The 21910-nt window shown below is 41.1% G+C and overlaps 1 protein-coding gene across 2 annotated transcripts in view; it reads left to right on the top strand.

The window, feature by feature from the left end:
* The window catches only part of theg (theg spermatid protein), a 39779-nt gene that overhangs the window by 2481 nt on the left and 15388 nt on the right, over positions 1–21910 (top strand). For both annotated transcript variants that reach the window (XM_055658908.1, XM_055658909.1), the window contains exons 2-9: positions 321–364; positions 2324–2359; positions 4549–4615; positions 8030–8144; positions 13440–13462; positions 14640–14692; positions 17947–18013; positions 20673–20799. In XM_055658908.1, the coding sequence (XP_055514883.1) occupies positions 321–364; positions 2324–2359; positions 4549–4615; positions 8030–8144; positions 13440–13462; positions 14640–14692; positions 17947–18013; positions 20673–20799 (532 nt within the window). The remainder of the gene's footprint in view (positions 1–320; positions 365–2323; positions 2360–4548; positions 4616–8029; positions 8145–13439; positions 13463–14639; positions 14693–17946; positions 18014–20672; positions 20800–21910) is intronic.

The following is a 21910-nucleotide window of genomic DNA, read 5'->3' on the forward strand; positions in this document are numbered from 1 at the left end:
AATAAACGTCACCCAAAAACAAACTGCAGATGATGGTTTATACCAAATAAGGACACAAAATGCTTGAATGACTGATGGAATGGAGGGAGAAAGCTGGAAAAGAGAGGTGGCGATAGGGCAAAGTCTGAAGAAGGGTCAGACCCGAAACATCACATCCATATTCTCCAGCAATGCTGCCTGACCCACTGAGTTACTCCTGCATTTTGAATATCATTAATTTTTACGTCAGCTTGCCTAAGTTTATTTTTTAAAGACAAATAGCTGATATTTGATGGCAAAGTGATTTTTATCAACTAAAATTTGTACTATTCTTTTGACAGATATTCAAATCGAAGAGGCAAGAAAAAAACATCCAGGAATACTGGTACGTGTCACAAAACAGCTTGATGTAAATTTTAAAACTGCATATCTGATTCTAAATATTCCTGAATACTCCTGCTGTAAAATCTGGAATAAAAAACAGAATACAGGTCAGGCTGAATCTATGAAGAGCGAAACGGAGATTATGTTTAAGGTCTACAATTTCATCCATGCCTTATTTAGTTTCTTTTTAAAATTTCTGTTTAATGAACTATTTTGAAAGCATATAATTGGAATATCTAACTGAAGTTTTAGACTAAAATATTTATAAATGTTTCGAGAGGCAAAGCTCAGAGAGAGAGGCAGTAACCTGTTAAAAGTCTGGGAGTTAAAGATTGTAGTAACTTGCCATATCCTGGACATTTACAATGGCTATCTTTTTAGTTTAGTTTAGCTTTAGAGATACAGCGTGGAAACAGGCCCTTCGGCCCATCGAGTCCGCACCAACCAGCGATCCCCCACACATTAACACAAGCCGACATACACTAGGGACAATTTACACTTATACCAAGCATACAAACACAAGCCAATTAACCTGCAAACCTGTACGTCTTTGGAGCGTGGGAGGAAACCGAAAACCCACACGTTCACGAGGCGAAAATACAAACACCGTACAGAAAGCACTCTCAGTCAGAATAAAACGTGGGTCTCCAATGCTGCAAGCACTGTAAGGCAGCAGCTCTACCGCTGCGCCACTGTTCCCGCCTTTCTGTATAGGAAGGAACTGCAGATGCTGGTTTACACTGAAAATAGTAACAAAATGCTTGAGTAACTCAGCAGGTCAAGCCAGCAAGAAGGGTTCTGACCTGAAATGTCACCTATTCATTTTCTCCAGAGATGCTGCCTGACCCACTGAGTTACACCAGTATTTTGTGTCTGCCTGTTGGCTTTTTGATCAGCTAAAGAGTGTGGCTGCATATTCCATTCACAACTATCTCTGGTGTTTGACAGCAGGCTAGAACTCCTGTTAATCTGCAGGGAAACAAGCAGAAGGGCACTCATAAGCCATATGAAATTATTATCAATTCATTCTGCCAGCCTGGTGGAATTTATTGCAGCCATTTGGTTCACGGCAGACTTAATGCCAGGCATTGGAATTCTATGGCAACAAACTCTTTCACACATTACTGAGTCTCCCTGAGCAAATGGCCGGTTAGGTGGTGTGCAAAAATTATTTTACTCTGAAAGACTTTTATTGCACCCATTTAACTCCCATAAAGTGGGGACATCCCAAGTCCAATTTCGGCCCTACAAGTGAATAGTCACGCACACAGAACCATTTGCCTTAATGGTGCAACATAGTAAGCACATGTTCAATGGAATGTCCCGGGATTGGAAGTAATTACAATCCAATGGCATAAAAATTGAATTCTCCAATTTCAAATAATACCTCCCACACCTCTTTCCCGAGCTCCCTGCCACTCTGGTGCGCTCCCATTTCTTTTCCCCTCTGTATGTCCATTTTCTTGCCCTCCCCCCCTCTCTTTTTCCTGACCCCCACCCCGGCCGCTCACACCCATTTCTCCCATCATCTTCACCACCTCAGTCTCCCTGTTCCCCTTTGTATGCTCATCTCCCATCTCCGTGTCCCATACTTCCCTTTATTCTCCCGCTTTCCACTTCCCCTTCCTCCAATATCCCACCCTCCGGCTTTACATTTCAATCCTCCTATTCTTTCTTTATCCGGCACCCTTTTGTCTCCTTTTAACCTCTCTCACTTAACTCCACTCATCCGCTAACCATCCCCACTATCCCACTTGTATCCACCTATCACTTGCAAGCTTTTCCCCTTCCCCGCCTCACTTTTCCAGCTTTCTCCCCTTTACTCCATCGCTGAAGAAGGAACCCAAACCGAAATATCGCCTGCCCATTCCTTCCATGGATGTTGCCTGACCTGCTGAGTTCCCACAGCATTTTGTGTTTTGTTGGAACTAATCATATAGTTTTGTTATTTTTAACACAGAATTCTACGTGCCATGTGGGGCGCCTGGTGAACAAGGTAAGACATCTTTAAATTGACAATTTAAAACACAATTTGTGACAGTTAAAGTAAATTTCTCTGCTTGAAGAAGACAGGCAAGCAAGGAAAGCACAAATTGAGAAAACCCGTCTAGTCTTCCTAGAAATGATGATATTGGATATTGGCCTTCAAAGTGCCGCAAGCATAGAAAAAAAAATCATCAATAACTTGCCGATTTGTACTCTATCTTTAGGAAGTACGGAAAAACGGGCCTCAATGAGGTTAGAGGGAGCACAAAATATGGGGATCCAGCGAGATTAAAGGAAATGTGGGAAACTGGGCCCTGGAGAGATGAAAGGGCGATGGAAATGGCTATGGTGAGATTAAAGAGAATGAGGGAAACAGGGCCCCAGTGAATTAAAATTAAGCACACTTTTCCCACTTTTGCTAATTCTTCTTTATTAGCAAGCATTCATATAATATGTAGCCTGTTCCATTGTGTCCTTCACAGACATGATAGGATCATGCATTTGGAGTTAGCCTCGGTTTCTCAATAGGACTTTCATTAGGCTGCATTTGGAGAATTGCATGCAGATCTGGTTGCCCCATTGTCGGCAGAATGTGGAGGCTTTGGAGAGGGCCTAAGAGGTCTACCAGAATGCTTCCTGGATTAGAGGGTATTAGCTGTAAGGAGGAGTTGGTCAAACTTGGATTTTTTTCTCTGGAATGCCAGAGGTTGTCAGGAGACCTGATAGAATAATATAAAATTATCAGGGACTGCATAGGGTAGACAGTAAGAGCCTTTTTCCCAGGGTTGAAATGGCGAAGACCAGAGATCATAGCTTTAAGGTGATGGGGACAAAGTTTAAAGGAGAAGTGCAGGGAAAGTCTTTACACAGAGGTGGTGGTGTTCTATTTTCTAAAAGTTGCATAAAAGCATCCACATGATATCAACAAACCAAATTTGAGTTCCCTTGATCTTTTTGATCAGTTTTGGTCATCTATATCACAAATATTCCCCGTGGAGTTTGGTTTAGTTGGAGTTGGTCCTTCTCTGTCTATCCCTCCCCCACCCAAGTCGTACTAGCTTCTCATTTTCACCCTACAAACAGCTTACCATGTTGTTCAAGAAGGAACTGCAGATGCTGGAAGATCGAAGGTACACAAAATTGCTGGAGAAACTCAGCGGGTGCAGCAGCATCTATGGAGCGAAGGAAATAGGCGACGTTTCGGGCCGAAACCCTTCTTCAGACGTCTGAAGAAGGGTTTTGTCCCGAAACGTCGCCTATTTCCTTCGCTCCATAGATGCTGCTGCACCCGCTGAGTTTCTCCAGCAATTTTGTGTACCTTCAAACAGCTTACCATGGCCTGTTTCCTGTATCATTGTTACTTTTTTCCATATCTTTCATTCATTGTTCTTTATCTCTCCACATCACCGTCTATCTCTCTCGTTTCCCTTATCCCTAACCAGTCTGAAGAAGGGTCTCGACCCGAAATGTCACCCATTCCTTCTCTCCAGAGATGCTGCCTGTCCCGTTGAGTTATTCCAGCTTTTTGTGTCTATCTTTGGTTTAGTTTAGTTTAGTTTAGAAATACAGCGTGGAAACTGGCCCTTCAGTCCACCGAGTTCACGCCGGCCCGCAATCCCCATACACTGACACTGTCCTACACATACTAGGGACAATCAACTATTTTACTAATCCAATTAATCTACAAACCTGTATGTCTTTGGAGTGTGAGAAGAAATCGGAGCTCCTAGAGAATACCGGCGCAGATCACAGAGAGAATGTACAGATTCCATACAGACAGCAGCTGTAGTCAGGATTGAACTCGGATCTCTGGTGCTGTAAGGCAACAACTCTATTGCTGCGCCATCGTGCCACCCTAAGGTTTAATATTACTGAGGTCCTATTCCCACGCTCCCTTTAATCCCTCGGGTACCCACTAATCCATTCCATCTCTCCCTCCATTAACTACATCCAACAAATTTATTTTTGAAAAGCCCTATCTTCTCATCAATTAAATGTTCACAAAGTAAAATTTGCATGATGCATCTCTGGATGGTGAGTGTTGTTGGATATTTCCTAGCAGATACTCCAGCTCCACTGCAGTGTCTGAATGAAAGTGTGGCAGAAACCCCCAATGTCACATAACCAAGCTTTACAGTTTCTTACTTAATAAAAAACACACCAGGGTTTTGCTGATGTTAACAATTTCATTCTCTTCAGGCAATGTACCAAGATTCGTCAAACTCAGCGAATACAAAAAACCCAATAAAAAGTTTCAACCAAACAGGTAAATAATTAACTGTAAAGAGAAAATGCAAGTAGTACTGAGGTAACATCTGTGGTAATACAAGCAGATTTAAGGATGTGGGTTTGTGATATATTTAAAGCTTACAGAAAGGTAATGAATGGGACAGGATGTGGCACTCATTGCAGCTGATATTCATCCCAAATTGTTAATTTTTCATGAACATAATAAGAAATGTTGATGGTAGGAGCATGGATCACGGATAGCTTGGATTTCCATTGGGATTCTTCGAATTATCTGTCGTAACTTCAGCAAAAGTTCAAACTAAATGGTCTTTTATACCGCTGATCTGCAAATTACTCACTCCCCCCTCACCTGTATCCACCTACCTCTTGCCAGGCCTCCTCCCATCCCCACCTCTCTTTTCAATTAGTCAGAATGACCCAAAACATAATCTGTCGATTCCTTCCACAGATGTGCCTGACATTCTGAGTTACTCCAGCACTTTGATTTTTGGTGAATTATATCGTATCACTCATGTTTTTATGGATCGTCCATGATGTTACAATGAGAGAGAGATTTTAACCCAAGGCTCCATGAACACTAATGTCAAAAACATTGCCTTGGAATTAAATGCATACAGTTATATACGAGCTGACTGTTATTGGCTGTGGCTAATGTTTCGGAAGGGAGTCAGCACTGCTCAGCTGCTCATACACAAGTACATCCCAGACTTACATAGGCTTGCTGTAAATCCAGGTATAGATGAGTCAGTGCCTCTCTGACACTGCACCATTATTGAACTCCACATGGAATAAAGGGGTGGAAAGAGTGGCGTACTTTATGCTTGTTCATCTATCTGTAGCCACCCTTATTTTACTATACTAAACACATGACTCCCTGGGTTCTCCTGCAGATTAACTGCAATAATCCAGCATTACCGCACCACATGCCAAATACAACAAATTGCACAGCTCAAGGTACCATGAAGTCTAAATGTGGTCTTGAGAGTTTTATTTTGTGCACCATATTTGAGAAAAAAATGTAAATATGTTTATAATCTTTCCACTGTGCACACCAAAAACAAAGAGCTGGAGAAACTCAGTGGGTGAGGCAACATGTATGGAGGGAATGGACCAATGACGTTTAGGGTCAGGACGTTTCTTCAGACTGATTTAAGTGTCACATTTTACCATGACTGGATTCACTTCATAGGACAGTGTAAATGAGTTGGTGTTTTTCTGATTGTTAAAATTGAAATTTATGAATTTTCAAAGTTACAAAGACTTATGAAAGTAAGTGTAAGATTGGACGATTGCAAGACAAAACAGATATTAACAAGAGCATTAGGTTCTGTTAAAGGATCTGTAAGTGACTCTCGAGTCAGAATTGGCAAGGTAGCAGTGTCTCGAAGATCCAGTAACCTGGGTTCAACTTGAACTTTCGATTCCCTCACTATAGTATTTGCAGATCCTCCCTGTGACCACCTGGGTTTCCTCCGGGTGCTTGGGCTTACTACTACATCCCAAAAGGCATGCTGATGGTTAGGCTAATTGGCCACCAGCATGGGGCTGGTGGAGGACATTGGAGGATGGTGATGGGTGTTAGGTGGTGTTGGGCTCTACCGCTTGGGTTGGGCTCTACCGCTGCGCCACCCACGTTGGGCTCACGTGGGTGGCGCAGCAGTAGAGTTTCTGCTTTACTGCATCAGAGACCTGTGTTCGATCCTGACTATGGTGCTGTCTTTATGGAGTTTGGACGTTCTGCCCCTTGACCTGCAAGGTTTTTCTTTGGGTGCTCCCGCACTATAAAGACGTACAGATTTGTCGGCTAATTGGCTTTGTAAAATTGTAATTTGTCCCTAGTGTGTGGATGGTAGTGCTAGTGTGCGAGGATCGCTGGCCGGCGTAGACTAGGTGGGCTGAAGGGCCTGTTTCCACGCTGTATCTCTAAACTAAACTAAACGTGAGAGTGTGGATTGTACGAAATAAGCAGGGAAAGGAATTGATAGGATTACTCTGACAGCAGGCATAGATTGATGGGCAAGTGGACTCCAATATCTGGAGGTAATATGGAAATATGACATGTTAGAAACTGCTGCCATAAATAAATTAAAATAAATAGTACATAATTTGTTGAAATTAAAAGGTAAGTTCAGAGAGAAATAGGAAATTAAGCCAAGAAGACATTGCCTTTCCTTGGCACTGCAATGAAGGAATTGGCAACTGCTGACAATGAGACATTTCAAAAAGCTTTGGAGATCCTTCAAGATGGTTATAATAATTGCTGAAGTGTTTTTACAAATGAGAATATAATGTGAAATCAGATGATGCTGAAATATTCAATAATGCCCTTCATTTAGAGGATATTTTAATCGATAATCTCTGAGGCATTCTGAGCTACAAGGTGCACGATGGACATGCTCTAGAAATGTAATGGGACCAAATAGAGGTCAATAGCCTACATTCCCATCGAAGGAACATGACCAAATCAGTTTAGATTAGCGATTTGCAGCCAGTTGAATGAAGGAAAGTAGTTATCAATGCGATAGGTATGGGTCTGTTGGATCAGGTACAGGTAAATTGTACTTGATTCAGACTGTGATATGACTTCACACCAAGTGTATCGTGACTGTTTTGATCATTATAAAAACGTTCTTTCAGTCAATATAATTTGCTGTCTACCCTGTGAAAAGACTCAGTAAATAAACTGGACTTCTTTTCTTGTTCTAACAAGGCAGCCGTAAATGAATGCCTTCTGCCCTTCATTGATCTGTAATTTACCTAGGTTGAAAGCACAGTTTTTCTGAGGTACTATTCATCCAGGTGGTGGGGTAAGTCTGTAATGAATGATGGTCTATTGTTTATGCTACAACAGATGACATCTGTTAACATGAAACTGCATCTCCGTTGCAACAAGAACAATTTTACACGCAATGTTCCTCTTTCTGTTGCTTTAAAGAATCAATGAGAGCTAAACGCAGGGCACCGTGAACGGCCAATTACCTTGTCATGTATGGCATATTTATAAATTGTAAGTTGACATGAAATTGAATTGTTTCCCACAGCTTTCGAGATAAAACAGCCTGGTATCTGTAACATATATAACAAAAAGTTATGCCAACCGGCACATAAGCACTGAAGTGTTTGCAGTTTTAATGATTCGTTATCTGTACTTCGTAACCCAAGCTCCTCTACCACAGTTAGGCTCTTATTTTCCAAGGTATATGTTTCCTTCCTACTATTCTTAATTAAATAATTCACTTCAAGCTTAATGAGTTTGAAATTGATACTAACTGGCATTAATTGTATTCATTTTGTCAACACAGTGCAAATTTGTTTAAGATTTTCATGGCATCAATGCAATGGTTTTATTGTGGAAAGGAATGTGCATACTTTACTCTTTAGAGGTTTCACAGCACTGCAGTTAAAACAGACATTTTCACTTGCAATACAGACCAGCCATTTGGCCCGTGAAACCTGCTGCAATGAGGGCTGAACCTACACCCAGAATTCATGAACTAGCTAAGCCAAAGCCAAGTTATGATGATATCAAGCGTGGAGAATCTGAGGTAAATACATGCAGTTTTATTTTGCTCATTGTAAACAATTCGGATTTGGTTCAAGTGTGTAAATGTTTCCAAAGCTATCAACATTATTCACAGCCACTTAGATGCTCAATGCTGTTTGTGTGATTGCTTACCTTAACTTTTCACTCAGCATGCAGAATCAAAAGTTACTAATCCAACAGTTTTTCAGAATTTTTGTAATATAATTTCTATATTTATGAACGAGTGTGCCATGATGTATGTTTGATAAATTGCTGACTAGAAAGTTATCTCCTTCAGTAAAAGATGCCCTGTTGACAGCCTTGTTATTTCCCAATGCAAGCTGAAAATTGGCAAAAAGATTCAGTGTGAAAAAAGATTCTGATCCGAAATGTCACCTATTCCTTTTCTCCAGAGATGAAGCCTGACCCGCTGAATTACTCCAGCATTTTGTGTCTATCTTAGGTATAAGCGAGCATCTGCCGTTCCTTCCTACACAAACAAGTTGGGGATGTTGCTGCTCCAGAGAATAGCAGGAGAATCTCCCAGTGTGAAGGAAATAGAGAACAAGGTTCTCTTAGGAGTGCATTAATTATGACGGGTGAATTGGATAGGTGGCTGAGCTTGAGCGATAAGAGCAAACGCACACATTTGTCCTGTTATGGAAAGATTGGAAATATTCTTGTTAAGATTTCTTTACAAACTATAAGTATTTCAGTCTACAGTATGTGCAATTAAATGTGGACTCAGGAGTTGTATGCCCATACTAAGTTATCAAATATGATTAAATCAGTTCTCACCTTACAGTTCCACCCATTTCCACTGCTAGATGTGTTAAAATGGTAGATTCCTATTTGCCCCCTAAGCTAAACTTACAACTTTTGGTCATAGAATTAGGACTTTGGTATGTCATAGAATTTCAGGAGAGACATTTAGTAGCCTGGAAACATATGATCGATGAATACTCCTTCAAATGTTCAGGTAACAGAACCATATTTGAACCAAAGTGCACAGTAGCCTGCAATTCCATAAAATGCCCAGAAAAAAGCCATAGGTACACTATAGATTAAACAGAAATTGGTAGACAATACCCAGTTCTCCCCCTCATAGTCCATTCCCTACCCTTGCCAACCCGGTGGGATCTACTGCTGGACCTCGGCTGGTCATCCAAGCGGCTGACCAAGCTCCCCCCCGAAGACTATTTCCAATCACCACCACGCCGGGAACTGTCGGCGGTACAGTGCCCCGGATCATGAAAAACTGCAGGTCCCGGCAGGAAAACGCCGCTCCATGACCCCTCAGGTTCAAGAACAACCGCATCTCTGACCAGGAGGACTGGGGTTAAAATAGTTTCATTGACCTCCAAGAAACATTCTATACGAACAGGACTAAAAATAAAAATAAAAAAGGGTGAAAGGACGGACTGCAAGAGGAGCAGCCATACACAACGGCGCATCACCCCCGCAGTCCGCCATAGGCACTACCCAGTCCATTCCCTACCATTGAAGGGATCTACTGGACCTACTGTCTCAACGCTGACCAAGCTCCTATTTCATTACCACCAGTGGGAAGACGGTACAGGATCATGAAAACAATGACCTCCAGGTTCAAGAACAACTTTTCCCCTGATTCATTGTAGTGGAAAAACTTCAACCTGAAACGCTCTCTCCCAATAGATGGTGGCCTGCATTTTCTCTATAGATTTTAAACGGTTAATATTTTCAATTATATCATTTTGGAACGAGGGAAAGTTCTCAGTTTCTGTGCTTAGAATCTCCACTAATCGCCTTGCTGCTTTTGCAATTTGTTAGCCTTTAATAAGATGATGCAACATTAGTTGAAATATGTAAACCACAGATAGGGCAGCAGAGACCAATAGTCGAAAATTCCTCTAACTTTACAGTGGCACAAGAAACTGAAGATGGGGAAATCTTGAGCAAAACACAAACTAAGGAGAGACATTTTCTGATTAATAACCTTAAAATAATTTGATTTGATGATATGCTCAAGGACTGATGGTATTTCGAAGGGAGGATGGGTCAGGGCCATTTTATACAGAGTTTGAAAGTCTGAAACATTTAGCCCAGTTTTCAAAATTCAGCACGTTATTCTTCTCAGAGTATGTTCGGACAAAATGTTCCTTTTAGAAGCATAAAAAAAACAAGGATTGGAATGGTACAATATTATCAATATCCAAATAATCCTTCAGGAACTAAAATATGAGACAATTATATGAAAAATATTATCAGACTGACTTATCATTTTCTGGCATGCATTTCAGAGTTCTCTAATAAAAGAGTTAATGTATTAAACCAGCTCATCCTGAATCGTCATTTATCCCCCTCTCTGTCCCTGACCCATCCTCCCTTCCAACACAATCATTGCTTGAGCTTATCATCAAATCAAATTACTTTAAGGTTATTAATTAGATTAATTTGGAATTTGAAGATTCATTTCATAGGGCTACAATCGCGAAGATTTGGAATGAGTGAATGAGAATTAACCAGAAACAATAACTTAAGAGGTTTAATTTCTTTTAAATAATTTTGTGAAGATTTGAAATATTTAGTTCCAGAATTTTTGGATTTTTATACAAAAAACAAAAGAGTGCGCTATGGTAGCTTCTTGAGACTGACATTTATCACAAATGGGTGAGACATTAGGGAAAAGTTTATTTATTTTGGTTTTTGAATAGTATAGTCTATGTAATGTTTTGAATTCAATTAGAGTATGTCGTACGTTGATCGAGCATTTATGCACATATAGTAAGTGTTTATCCCAGCTCTCTTTTGAAATGTTTATAGCTAATTCTTGTTGCCAGTCTCTTCTAATACCATCAGTTGTAGGTATTTCTATATTTAAAATAGTGTTGTATAAGTATGATATTAGGTTTGCTGATTCAGCCTTTGTCTTCATTGCTTCATCCAGTAAGTCTGGAGGCATGTTATGATAGTCTTTTGTGTATTTTTTCAGATAATCATGGATTTGAAGATATTTAAAATATTGAAGATATTTAAAATATTGATTATTTCTCAAATTATATTTCAGTTGTAATTGTTGAAATGATAATAATTTTCCAAATTCATACAAGTCTCCGAGCGTTTTGATTCCCATTCTTTCCCATTGTGTAAATTATTTATCTATAATTGAAGGTTTAAACGACGGATTATTGACTATTGGCATTAAAAGAGATAGATTTCTTAATTTTAGATTCTGTTTTATTTGTTTCCAAGTTCTAATTGTGCTATGTATAATTGGATTTTTATTGTAATTTTTGTTATTCAGATTCATTGGTGAGAGGAGAATCGTCCCTGTATTACACGGAGAGCAGTCCTCTCTCTCCATTACAATCCAGTCCACCTGCTGGGCAGAGTTGTCCAGCAGGTGAATCATATTTTTAATATTTACTGCCCAATTATAGTACATAAAGTTAGGGAGCGCTAGACCACCCATCTCTTTTGGTTTACTAAGGTGCTCTGGTAATTGAACCTTTAGCTGAAAAAATCAGAACACACCCGGATATTTACGGTTATAATACAAAATATTCAAATAACATAATATCTTTATATGCAGACGATGTACTACTGTACATCACAAAACCCCAAATCAGTATACCAAACATATTAAATCTAATTGAGGACTTTGGATCAGAATAAATTGGAACAAAAGTGAAATTATGTCGATAAAACCGAAAGACTCAACACATCTCTTAAAATTCCCCTTTAAAATAGCCATAGAAAAATTCAAATATTTGGGAATTGAAATTACTAGAAACTATCCTGCTATGTTTAATGCCAATTATAGTCCCTTACTTAAGAAACTAAATAATCTAATCAAATTCTGGAAAACGCTCCCGATGTCTTTAATAGGTCGAATAAATGCTATAAAAATGATCTTTTTACCACAAATCCTATATTTATTTCAATCAATACCTATATATCTTCCAAAAAAGTTTTTCAAAAAATTGGACTCAGACATTACAAATTTTGTATGTGATTATAAATCCCACAGAATACAAAGAGGTTTAATTTCTGAAGGAAATCTTAGATGCAAATTTAATAATGAGGAAAAAAAAAGACTTGGCAAGTAGACGCAACCATCAAATGTCAAGATGGTGCCTCGGCGGTGGCGGCGGTGGGGCCTCGGTGGCGATGAACCCCAGCGGCAGCAGCGAAGCCTAGCGGGTTGACTTACAGTCGGCGGTGTATGAGAGAGCATGGGGGAACTGCCGTGAGGGGATGGAGGAGAACAATGGACAATGGGGAGTGAGGGGGGTGAGGGGGAAGAATGACTCGGCGTGGGGGATCTGCCATGGGGGAGGGGTGGGGGGGGGGGGGGGAGATGAAATGGGGGACCCAGTGTAGGGGATGTGGAGGAGGTGGGAGAACATAGGAGGAGCTGGCGTACTTTGTAACTATGTCAGCGCCATAGGTGGCCACTATGTGTATACCTTGGGTAAGCAAGCAAAAGAATTTCACTGTGCCTTGTCACATGTGATAATAAAGTATTCCATTCCATTCTGTGTAGTTTGCATTGTGAGCAGAAATAAAGGGGAAGTAAATATATGCAGTAAATCCCTTGGATGAAAATAATTTCTGTTCCATTGGCCTCAGTTCCATATGATTGACTTCCCATGAATATAATGAATTTGGTAGGACTGCATGGGGTGTTCAGCCACAGGGATAATGAACAAATTCAGCTCCCTGAACCTGGCAGTTGCCAAGTCAGTTGGCACAGGTTGGTCAGAGTTAATTTCTACGCAATAACCATTAGGCTCTTGAACACTACAAAACACAAAGCTATGAAGTACGGGCTGTCTTGGTTTCACAGGAATTTGGGCTTTTTTTGCGCCTGTATTGGGATTATTAATTGATTTTTGTTTTGTTTATTATATGCTATATATGAGTATTGTGTTTACAGGCCTGTTATGCTGTTGCAAGTAGGAATTTCATTGTTCCATTGCCAGTACAGTGACAATGAAACCATCTTGACCGGTCTTTATTGATTGACTGAAAGGAACAGGCTCTTTGGCCCACCGAGTCCATGGCGACCATCGATCAGTCGTTCACACTAGCTCAATGGCATCGCACATGATATAATTCACTCCCTACACACTAGGGGCATTTTACAGAGGCCAATTTACCTACAAATCTGCATGCTTTGGTATGCGGGAGGAAACCAGAGCACCCAGAGGAACCCCACCAAACTCTACGCAGCAGTAGCCAAGGTCAGAATTGAACCCAGGTATCTGGTGCAGTTAGGCAGCAGTTCTACCAGTGAACGCTTCAGTTGTTAACTAAATTTACAATTCTTTTCCAGCGCAAGTCGAAGACAGCTGGCAGGTAGGAAATATTTTCTATCATAGTGTATATATTCAGTACATTATCAGTATATTATCAGTTATATATATATTTGTGTGTATATATTATATATACATACACATACACATACACACATGTACATATTTGAAGCTAAATATATTGGAGTTCAATTAATAGTTCAATCTTGCACTTGGAGTGTTGGGGTATTGTGCAAACACACCTCATTGAAGTATTGTGTTCAGTTTGGGTCACCCTGCTATAAAGGAAAGAGGCCATTAGCCTGTAAAGAGTGTAGAGAAAATTCACAAGGATATCGCCCGGATTCAAGGGCCTGAGCTGTAGTGAGAAGTTGGGCAGACTAGGACTTTATTCTTTAGAGCACAGGAGGTTGAGGGGTGATCTTGCATAAAATTATGAGCAGAATAGATAGGGTGAATGTGCAGTAATTTCCCAAGATTGAGGAATTGAAAACTCGAGGGAATAGGTGAGAGAGAAAAGATTTAGAAGGAAACTGAGGGGCAACTTATTCACACAGAGGGTGATGGATATATGGAAGAAATCATTGAGACAGGTACAATAACAACATTTAAATATATTTGGACAGGTACATGGGTAGGAAAGGTCTAGAGGGATACGGATCAAACACAGGCAAATGGAACTAGCTTTGGTGGAACATCAAGTTCAATGTGGACAAGTTAGGTTAAATGGCCTGTTTCCATGCTGTATGATTCTAAGAATTTATTTAGCAAGATCGTTTAGGACTAATTAACCTCCAAACCTATACAGTCTTTGGACTGTGGGAGGAATTTGGAGCGCCCGGAGAAAACCCACGCAGTCACAGGGAGAACATACAAACTCTGTACATACAGCACCCGCAGTAAGGATTGAACCTGGGACTCTGGCATTGTAAGGCAGCAGCTCTGTGTCTAAGCCACTGTGTTGCTCCAAGGTAATCATTCGATGATGAAGCCACAAGCAGAAAGCTAGTGTGTCATGTATAATAATTATATTTAAGAGGCTTTTGGATAGGAACATTGATATGCAAGGATTGGAGGGATATGGATAATATTTATCAATCCCACCTCACCTCACACAGTTTCTTAGCAAGCATTGGTCAGAGTTACCATATTTGTTTTCTATATTGAATAGATGTGGTTACAAACTTTGCAACTTTAAAATCTGAATCCTATTTTAACAGGAAAAATGCAAAAGGCAAATCGGCAGGAAGCAAAAAGGAGTCTGTCATTTACGGTATGCTAGCAGAGAAACCTGAAAGATTGCAAAGCCTTCTGCAAGCATTGATAAGATAATCATAAGCAAGATGCTGCATGGATTGAAACAGATGTGCCAGAGATAATAACTTTCAGCTACAAAGATTATGAGACTATTTTGATTCACCAGAACATTGTCTGGATTGGTAGACTTTAGTTATGGAGAGATTGAATAAGCCAGGCTTATTTCTTCTGGAGTGACAGAGGCCAAGGGGTGATCTGATAGAAATACACTATATTATGAAAAGCATAGATAAGGTGGATAGTCAAAATCAGTTTCCCATGGTTTATAATAAAAGAGCACGTAAGTGAGTGGAAGAAATTTTAAAGGAGATCTGAGGGGTAAGTGTTTTACACAGGGATGTTGATATCTGGAACATGTTGCCTGAGGAGGCAGTGCATTCACTACCTTTGAGAGGTAGGCACTTAAATATGCAATAGGATGAAGGATACGGACATAATGCGGGCAAATTAGACTAATATAAATGCACAAAATGGGTGGCATGGACATGGCTGAAGGACCATTTCTGTGCGGTATAACACAGACTCCATGAGCAACAAACATGCCAGCATAGAAAACAGATAGTTTTTTATTTGAGAGAAATTTTGATGAGCCAAGTTAAATAAAAAAGTTATATTTCGGTGAATCAGGAGAAGGGTTATCACATTGAAAGTATCAGTGGCAGAGTGAAGAGAACTTGTAGTAAAACACAATATAAGGTAACAGTGCAGCACAGTGTACACTGTGAATGGCTCAATTGCAATCAAGTATAGTGTTTCCGCTGACTGCTTAGCATGCAACAAAAGCTTTTCACTGTACCGCGACACACCTGATAATAGACTAGTGGGTCAGGCAGCATCTGTGGAGGGAATAGATAGACGATGTTTCTGATCGAAACATAGGAGATGGCTGTTGGACCTTGGGGTACTAAGCCAGAGGATGGAGACAATGAGTGTGAAGAGAGCATTAAGATTCTGGTTGCCCCATTACAGAAGGATGTGTAGGCTTTGTAGTGGGAGCAGAAGAAATTTACCAGAATGCTGCCTGCATTAGAGGGTGTTGACTTTAAGGAGCGGTTGGACACATTTGGATTGTTTTCTCTGAAGCATCAGAGCCTGACATGACAGAAGTATATCAAATTATGAGAGACATGTATAGGGTAGACAGTCAGAACCTTTTTCCAGGGTGGAAATGTCAAAGATTAGAGGGCGGTGAGAGGGTGAAAGTTTAAAGGAGATGTGTGGGACAGGTTTTTTTACACAGAGGCACTGGGTGCCTGGATCACTTTGCCAGGGGTATTGGTGATGCAATAATGGCTATTCCGAAGCTTTTTGGATAGGGACGTTGATATGCAGGGATTATAGGCGATGTGGATGTCAGAGGTGATTAGATTAGCTTGGCGTTGTGTTTGGCATGGACATTGTGGCCCAAAGGGACTATTACTGTAATGTACTGTTCTATGTTCTGTTAGCTTTGGGCATCTAGGGAAAATGAACTTCATTGCTTATATAAGTAAGTAAGTAGGTAAGTAAGTTTATTGGCCAAGTATTCACATACAAGGAATTTGCCTTGGTGCTCCGTCCACAAGTAACAACATGACATACAGTGACAGTTACGAACGACTCAGAAAACACTAAACATTAATAATAATAAAACATGAATGATAAAACACCATTGATCAAGCATGTGAACCAACAAAATACCAGATCAAAGGGAGGCTACAGATTTTTGGCTGTTGAGTAGAGCAACTACTCGTGGATAAAAACTGTTTTTATGTCTGGCTGTGGCAGCTTTGACAGTCCGGAGTTCCTGAGGGAAGTGATTCAAAGAGTTTGTGGCCAGGGTGAGAGGGGTCAGAGATGATCTTGCCCGCTCGCTTCCTGGCCCTTGCAGTGTACAGTTCATCAATGGAGGGAAGGTTGCAGCCAATAATCTTCTCTGCTGATCGGACGATTCGCTGCAGCCTCCAGGTGTCGTGCTTGGTGGCTGAGCCAAACCAGACCATGATGGAGAAGGTGAGAACAGACTCTATGATGGCCGTATAGAATTGGACCATCATTGCCTGTGGCAGATTGTGCTTCCTCAGCTGCCGCAGGAAGTACATCCTCTGTTGTGCCTTTTTGACTGTGGAGTCGATGGTAGCCCCCCACTTAAGGTCCTGGGAGATGATGGTTCCCAGGAACTTAAAAGACTCCACAGATGTGACTGTGGTGTTGTTGATGGTGCGTGGGATGAGGAGAATCTGTATAAGATTAACAAAAGGTGCTGATAATTTCAACAGGTTCACCTTCCTCTTTCTGCACAAGATACCCAATAAGAACTACAGCTTCAGATTTCAATAAAAAAACAATAAGATATAGGAGCAGAATTAGGCCATTCAGCCCTACAAATCTGCTTGGCCATTCAATTATGGCTAATCTAGTTTCCCCTCTCAACCCCATTCTCCTACCTTCTCCCCATAACCTTTGACTCAAGGAAACAAAATGAAAACTTGTTTTTTCTCCTTTTGGTACTCAATAATTTATGCAAGTGACACAAAAACAGAAAATATTTAAAATAATCAGCAGGTCAGGCAGCATGTGTGCAGGAAGAAACACAATGTTTCAGCTCAATGGTCTTTCTTTAAAACAAGGAAATATTAGAAAACAGGGAAGGTTTAATATCCAGAGAGAGGGGAGAGTAGGACAGAAGAAAATAAATATCCAGGGTAGGTTGGAGACCAAGAGAATAAACAGGGTGAATGCACAGGAGGCTTTTTCCCAAGGAATCTGAGGGGCAACCTTTTCACATGGTGGGTGCATGGAATGAACTGCTGGAGAAGGCAGCTGAGGCAGGTTTAAAAGGCATTTAGACAAGTAGATGGATAGGAAAAGTTTGGAGGGATATGGACCGAAGACAGACAAATGGGACTAGATTAGATGGGCCATCACGATCGACATTTTCAAATTGGGCTGAAGGGCCTGTTTCTGTGCTGTACAATGCCATGACTCATCATTTTAGGCAAAAAAGCTAAACCAGCATGATTCATGAAAAGACCATGGTTGGACTAAGCCAGAAGATAAAAGAGAAGGAGTTTATTATGAAAGCATAAAAAGACTAATGATATATAAACCATTCAACATCCAGGGCCAATTTCATTTACTTGGTATTCTGTAAATATTGTTGAATGAACTGGAATGGCAGGAGTGAAAGCCTGTTATTTTCACATAGTTGTATAATTTTATTTCCTTCAGCGGATGTACCAAGATTCATTAGTCTCAGTGAACCCAAGAAGCTCACTACACATTACATTGACAACAGGTATGTATTTCAATCGTTGAGAAGGAAATGGTAGTTCCTGGTTCTGATTATTTCTGAATCAATCTTGTCAGCTATCCACAGTGATGGATGAATCCAACAGGTCAGATAGCATCTGCGAAGTGAATGGGCTAGCAACGATTTTGGTCAGGACTCATCCAAAGCTTTCCCAATTCCACATTTTCAGACAGCTATAGTGTCAGAAGTGTCATCTGACCCAAAACTTCATCCGTCCATTTCTTCCACATTTGTTGCCTGACCTGCTGAGTTCCATCGAACTTTGTGATTTGCTCAAGACGCCAGTATCTGCAGTGACTTGTGTTCAGAAGGGTTAATTGTGCACTCCCTCCACATCTGCTGCCTGACCTGCTGAGTTCCACCAAACTTTGTGATTTACTCAAGATACCAGCAACTGCTGTTCTTTGTGTCTCCATTTTTCTGCTCAAGTGCATAATCTCCTCAATATATGCCTACTTGGAAGAACTTCTCCACCAGAAGGCTCCTTACCCAAAACACAATCTCTCCATTCCCACCACAGATGCTATCTGACCCATTGTGTTCCTCCAGCTTTTTTTGTTTTGTCCATGATTCCAGTATTTGCAGTTTCTCTTGATTTTAGCAACTATCCAGTGGTGCTGGTGTATCATCAGTGTCATCAAATTGTATCTACCTTTTTGCACTCTCAAAATGCATTGTGTTCCATTAATAATATTATTTTTGATAAGGGACCCTTCTTGAGACCCGACCCGAAACGCCACTTATCCATGTTCTGCCGAGATCTTGCCTGACCTGCTGAGTTACTCCAGCACTTTGTGTCTTCTTTTCGAAACCAGCATCTGCAGTTCCCTGTTTCTAATGTATTTAAATTAATTCACAAAATAATGCTTGTATACATTCCGATTCCTTGCATACCATCTGAGTACTTACTCATATATGCGCAACCAAATCATTAACGATGACGATGATGAACACATGGCCATGTGGGAGTACAGATGTGGTTTAACCCATCTTCACACCACGTTTTGTCAACATATATCTGGGACCAAAATTCATCCCTTAATCATTAAACTTCCACAGGACCACTTTGACACAAGCACGAACGTTGCTACTCACGGAGGCTTGGTGCATGCTATTAAGAAAAACTGTCGTTTACATTGCAACAATGACCATAGTTTGCAGGAAGCTGAATTTCGTGAGCTGTAGTGTGGAGGTTCAGATTGTGCAGTTGAAGGGAGGTGGGACAGGAGGTCTCTACCAAGGAAAGAGTGAGCAGCCATCAAATGGTTGAGTGTTTGTAGTTGGCAGGATTGGAGATGGAAAGGAAGGATGAGAGTCTGCCTAGGATGCGAATTAGGAGAAGAGGTATAGTGAGCGGAAATAGGGCAGAGGAATGTGAGATGGGGATTAGAATAAGGAATGTGGAATGGGGTTGGAGAGGGGTCAGTGGGAGAGGAAGCGATCAAAGCAAATTAATGGAGGTGAACAGCCAGAAATAGGATGTGAGGGAGCTTGTTTAAGGTAGTGAGCTGGAGGACTCAAGATTATGGGAAGGCCCTGAGGGATGATGAACTCAGGGGAATAGCAATGGGAACTGATTGTGTGTGGATTGGGGATGGACATGGTAAAGAGTGTCAGTAGATCTCCATGTTGATAGTGCGCGTGTGTGTGTGTGTGTGTGTGTGTGTGTGTGTGTGTGTGTGTGTGTGTGTGTGTGTGTGTGTGTGTGTGTGTGTGTGCACGCGTGTGCGTGCGCGTGCATGTGTGTGTGTGTGTGTACAAAAAGCTGGAGTAACTCAGCAGGACAGGCAGCATCTGTGGAGAGAATGAATGGGTGACATTTCAGATCGAGACTTCTTCAGTCTCGACCCAAAATGTCATTCATTCCTTTTCTCCAGAGATGCTGCCTGTCCCACTGAGTTACGTCTGTGGAATTCTCTGCCTCAGAGGGCGGTGGAGGCAGGTTCTCTAGATGTTTTCAAGCGAGAGCTATGTAGGGCTCTTAAAAATAGCGGAGGCAGGGGATATGGGGAGAAGGCAGGAACACGGGGTACTGATTGGGGATGATCAGCCATGATCACATTGAATGGCGGTGCTGGCTTGAAGGGCTCAATGGCCTACTCCTGCACCTATTGTCTATTACTCCAGCTTTTTGTGTCTATTTTCAGTTCAAATCAGCATCTGCAGTTCCTTCTTACACACGAGTATGTGCTCAGTCCATGCAGAAGAACTTGGCCTCCAAGCATCATAAAACAAGGCCTCAAGCATGGTTAAAGGTCACAGAGTGGCAAAGGCCACCACATGCTAAAAGAATATGTGCACAAACATCTCCCAGTCAGATCTGGAGTAGAGGCACATCATCCTTAACCCTGGGAGTCCACCTAGGAGAGAAATAAAGAATAATAGCTGATTTATCCAATATTTTCTGGAAACCAATGAATAACATCCCCCTGTCCACTCCACCAACGGTACAGTGGCTTGTTGAAATTCTTCGCAAAACAGCTACATTACCATTCCACCACACACAGTTTTCTTTATGATGCATCTCAACATTGTGTGCATATGCTAACACTTAGAATTTGCACAGAAGTGGTTGAACCAATGACATCTATAAAGATTTAAATATGTTATGTTATACACAAACTAACACGTGTTTATGACGTAGATCAACACCCGAGTGGATTCTGAAACCTGCGACACTGAAAGCTAGACCTTCATCCAGAATCAGTGAATTAGCGAAACCAAAACAACTCCACAAGGATTGGCAGGGTGATCGTCCTCCCCATACATCGGTATGTGCACACATCTTGATTTAATTTTATCACAACTGCTGAATATACAATAACCATGAAGTGCTTCGAACGTTGTCGTATAACTTACTATAAATGTATCTGACCATGTGGAAAACTTCCCAAATATGGACTGTTTACAAAAAAGCAAGATAATTCGAGTCTAACTTATTCCCATCCAATCGGTCAACTCTCAATCATCAGCTAAACACTGGAAGCCATGGTCCACAATTCTATCAAGCAGCAGTTACTCAGCATTGGAACCAGGGCAATAGTTATGGTTCAGATAAAAGTAAAACCCACAGGTGAAGTGAGAGAGACTGTCCTTGATGCATCCAGGGCAGAATCTTTGGAATTCTCTCCCCTCGAATCTAAATCATTTTGGCAATTTGGAAAGTAGAAAATATTTGAAGATCAGGGAATTGAGGGCTGTGGTGAATTGGCACAGAACAAATGAAGAGACCTTGGGCAGATTTAGGGCGGCATAGTGGCACAGCGGTAGAGATGCTGCCTTACAGCGTCAGAGACCAGGGTTCAATTCAGACTACAGATGGCGTCTGTACGGAGTTTGTACATTCTCCCTGTGACCACGTGGGTTTTATTTGGGTGCTCTGATTGCCTCCCACATTCCAAAGACGTACAGGATTGTAGATTAATTGGCTTCTGTGAATTGTAAATTGTCATTAGTGCGTAGGATAATGTTATTATATGGGGTGATCATCGGTCAGCGCAGATTCAGTGGGCCACAGGGCCTGTTTCCATGCTGTATCTCTAAAATAAATATTGAATGGTGGTGCAGGCTTGAGGGCTGAGTAGCCAGCACATGCTCCTGTTTTACAACATGTTCTTCTGTTGACATCAAGGCATCCTTTGAATGAAAGGAGCATCGAGAACCTCTGGTAGAAATGAGCACCAAGGGAATAGCATTCCATTTGTTAGTGTCGACCCCTTCATCTTACCAATCACTTTTTGATGGCCTTTATTGCTCTGCCTATTAGGCAGAGATTTCCAGACTTTGGTAAGGGTACCAAAAGTATCCGAAATACAATCCCCTTGCAATAAAAGCAAACATATCTTCCTCATATTCCAGATAGAGTTTAGAGATACAGCATGG

Source organism: Leucoraja erinacea, chromosome 29 (assembly GCF_028641065.1).
Source record: "Leucoraja erinacea ecotype New England chromosome 29, Leri_hhj_1, whole genome shotgun sequence".
NCBI classification, from domain to species: Eukaryota; Metazoa; Chordata; class Chondrichthyes; order Rajiformes; family Rajidae; genus Leucoraja; species Leucoraja erinaceus.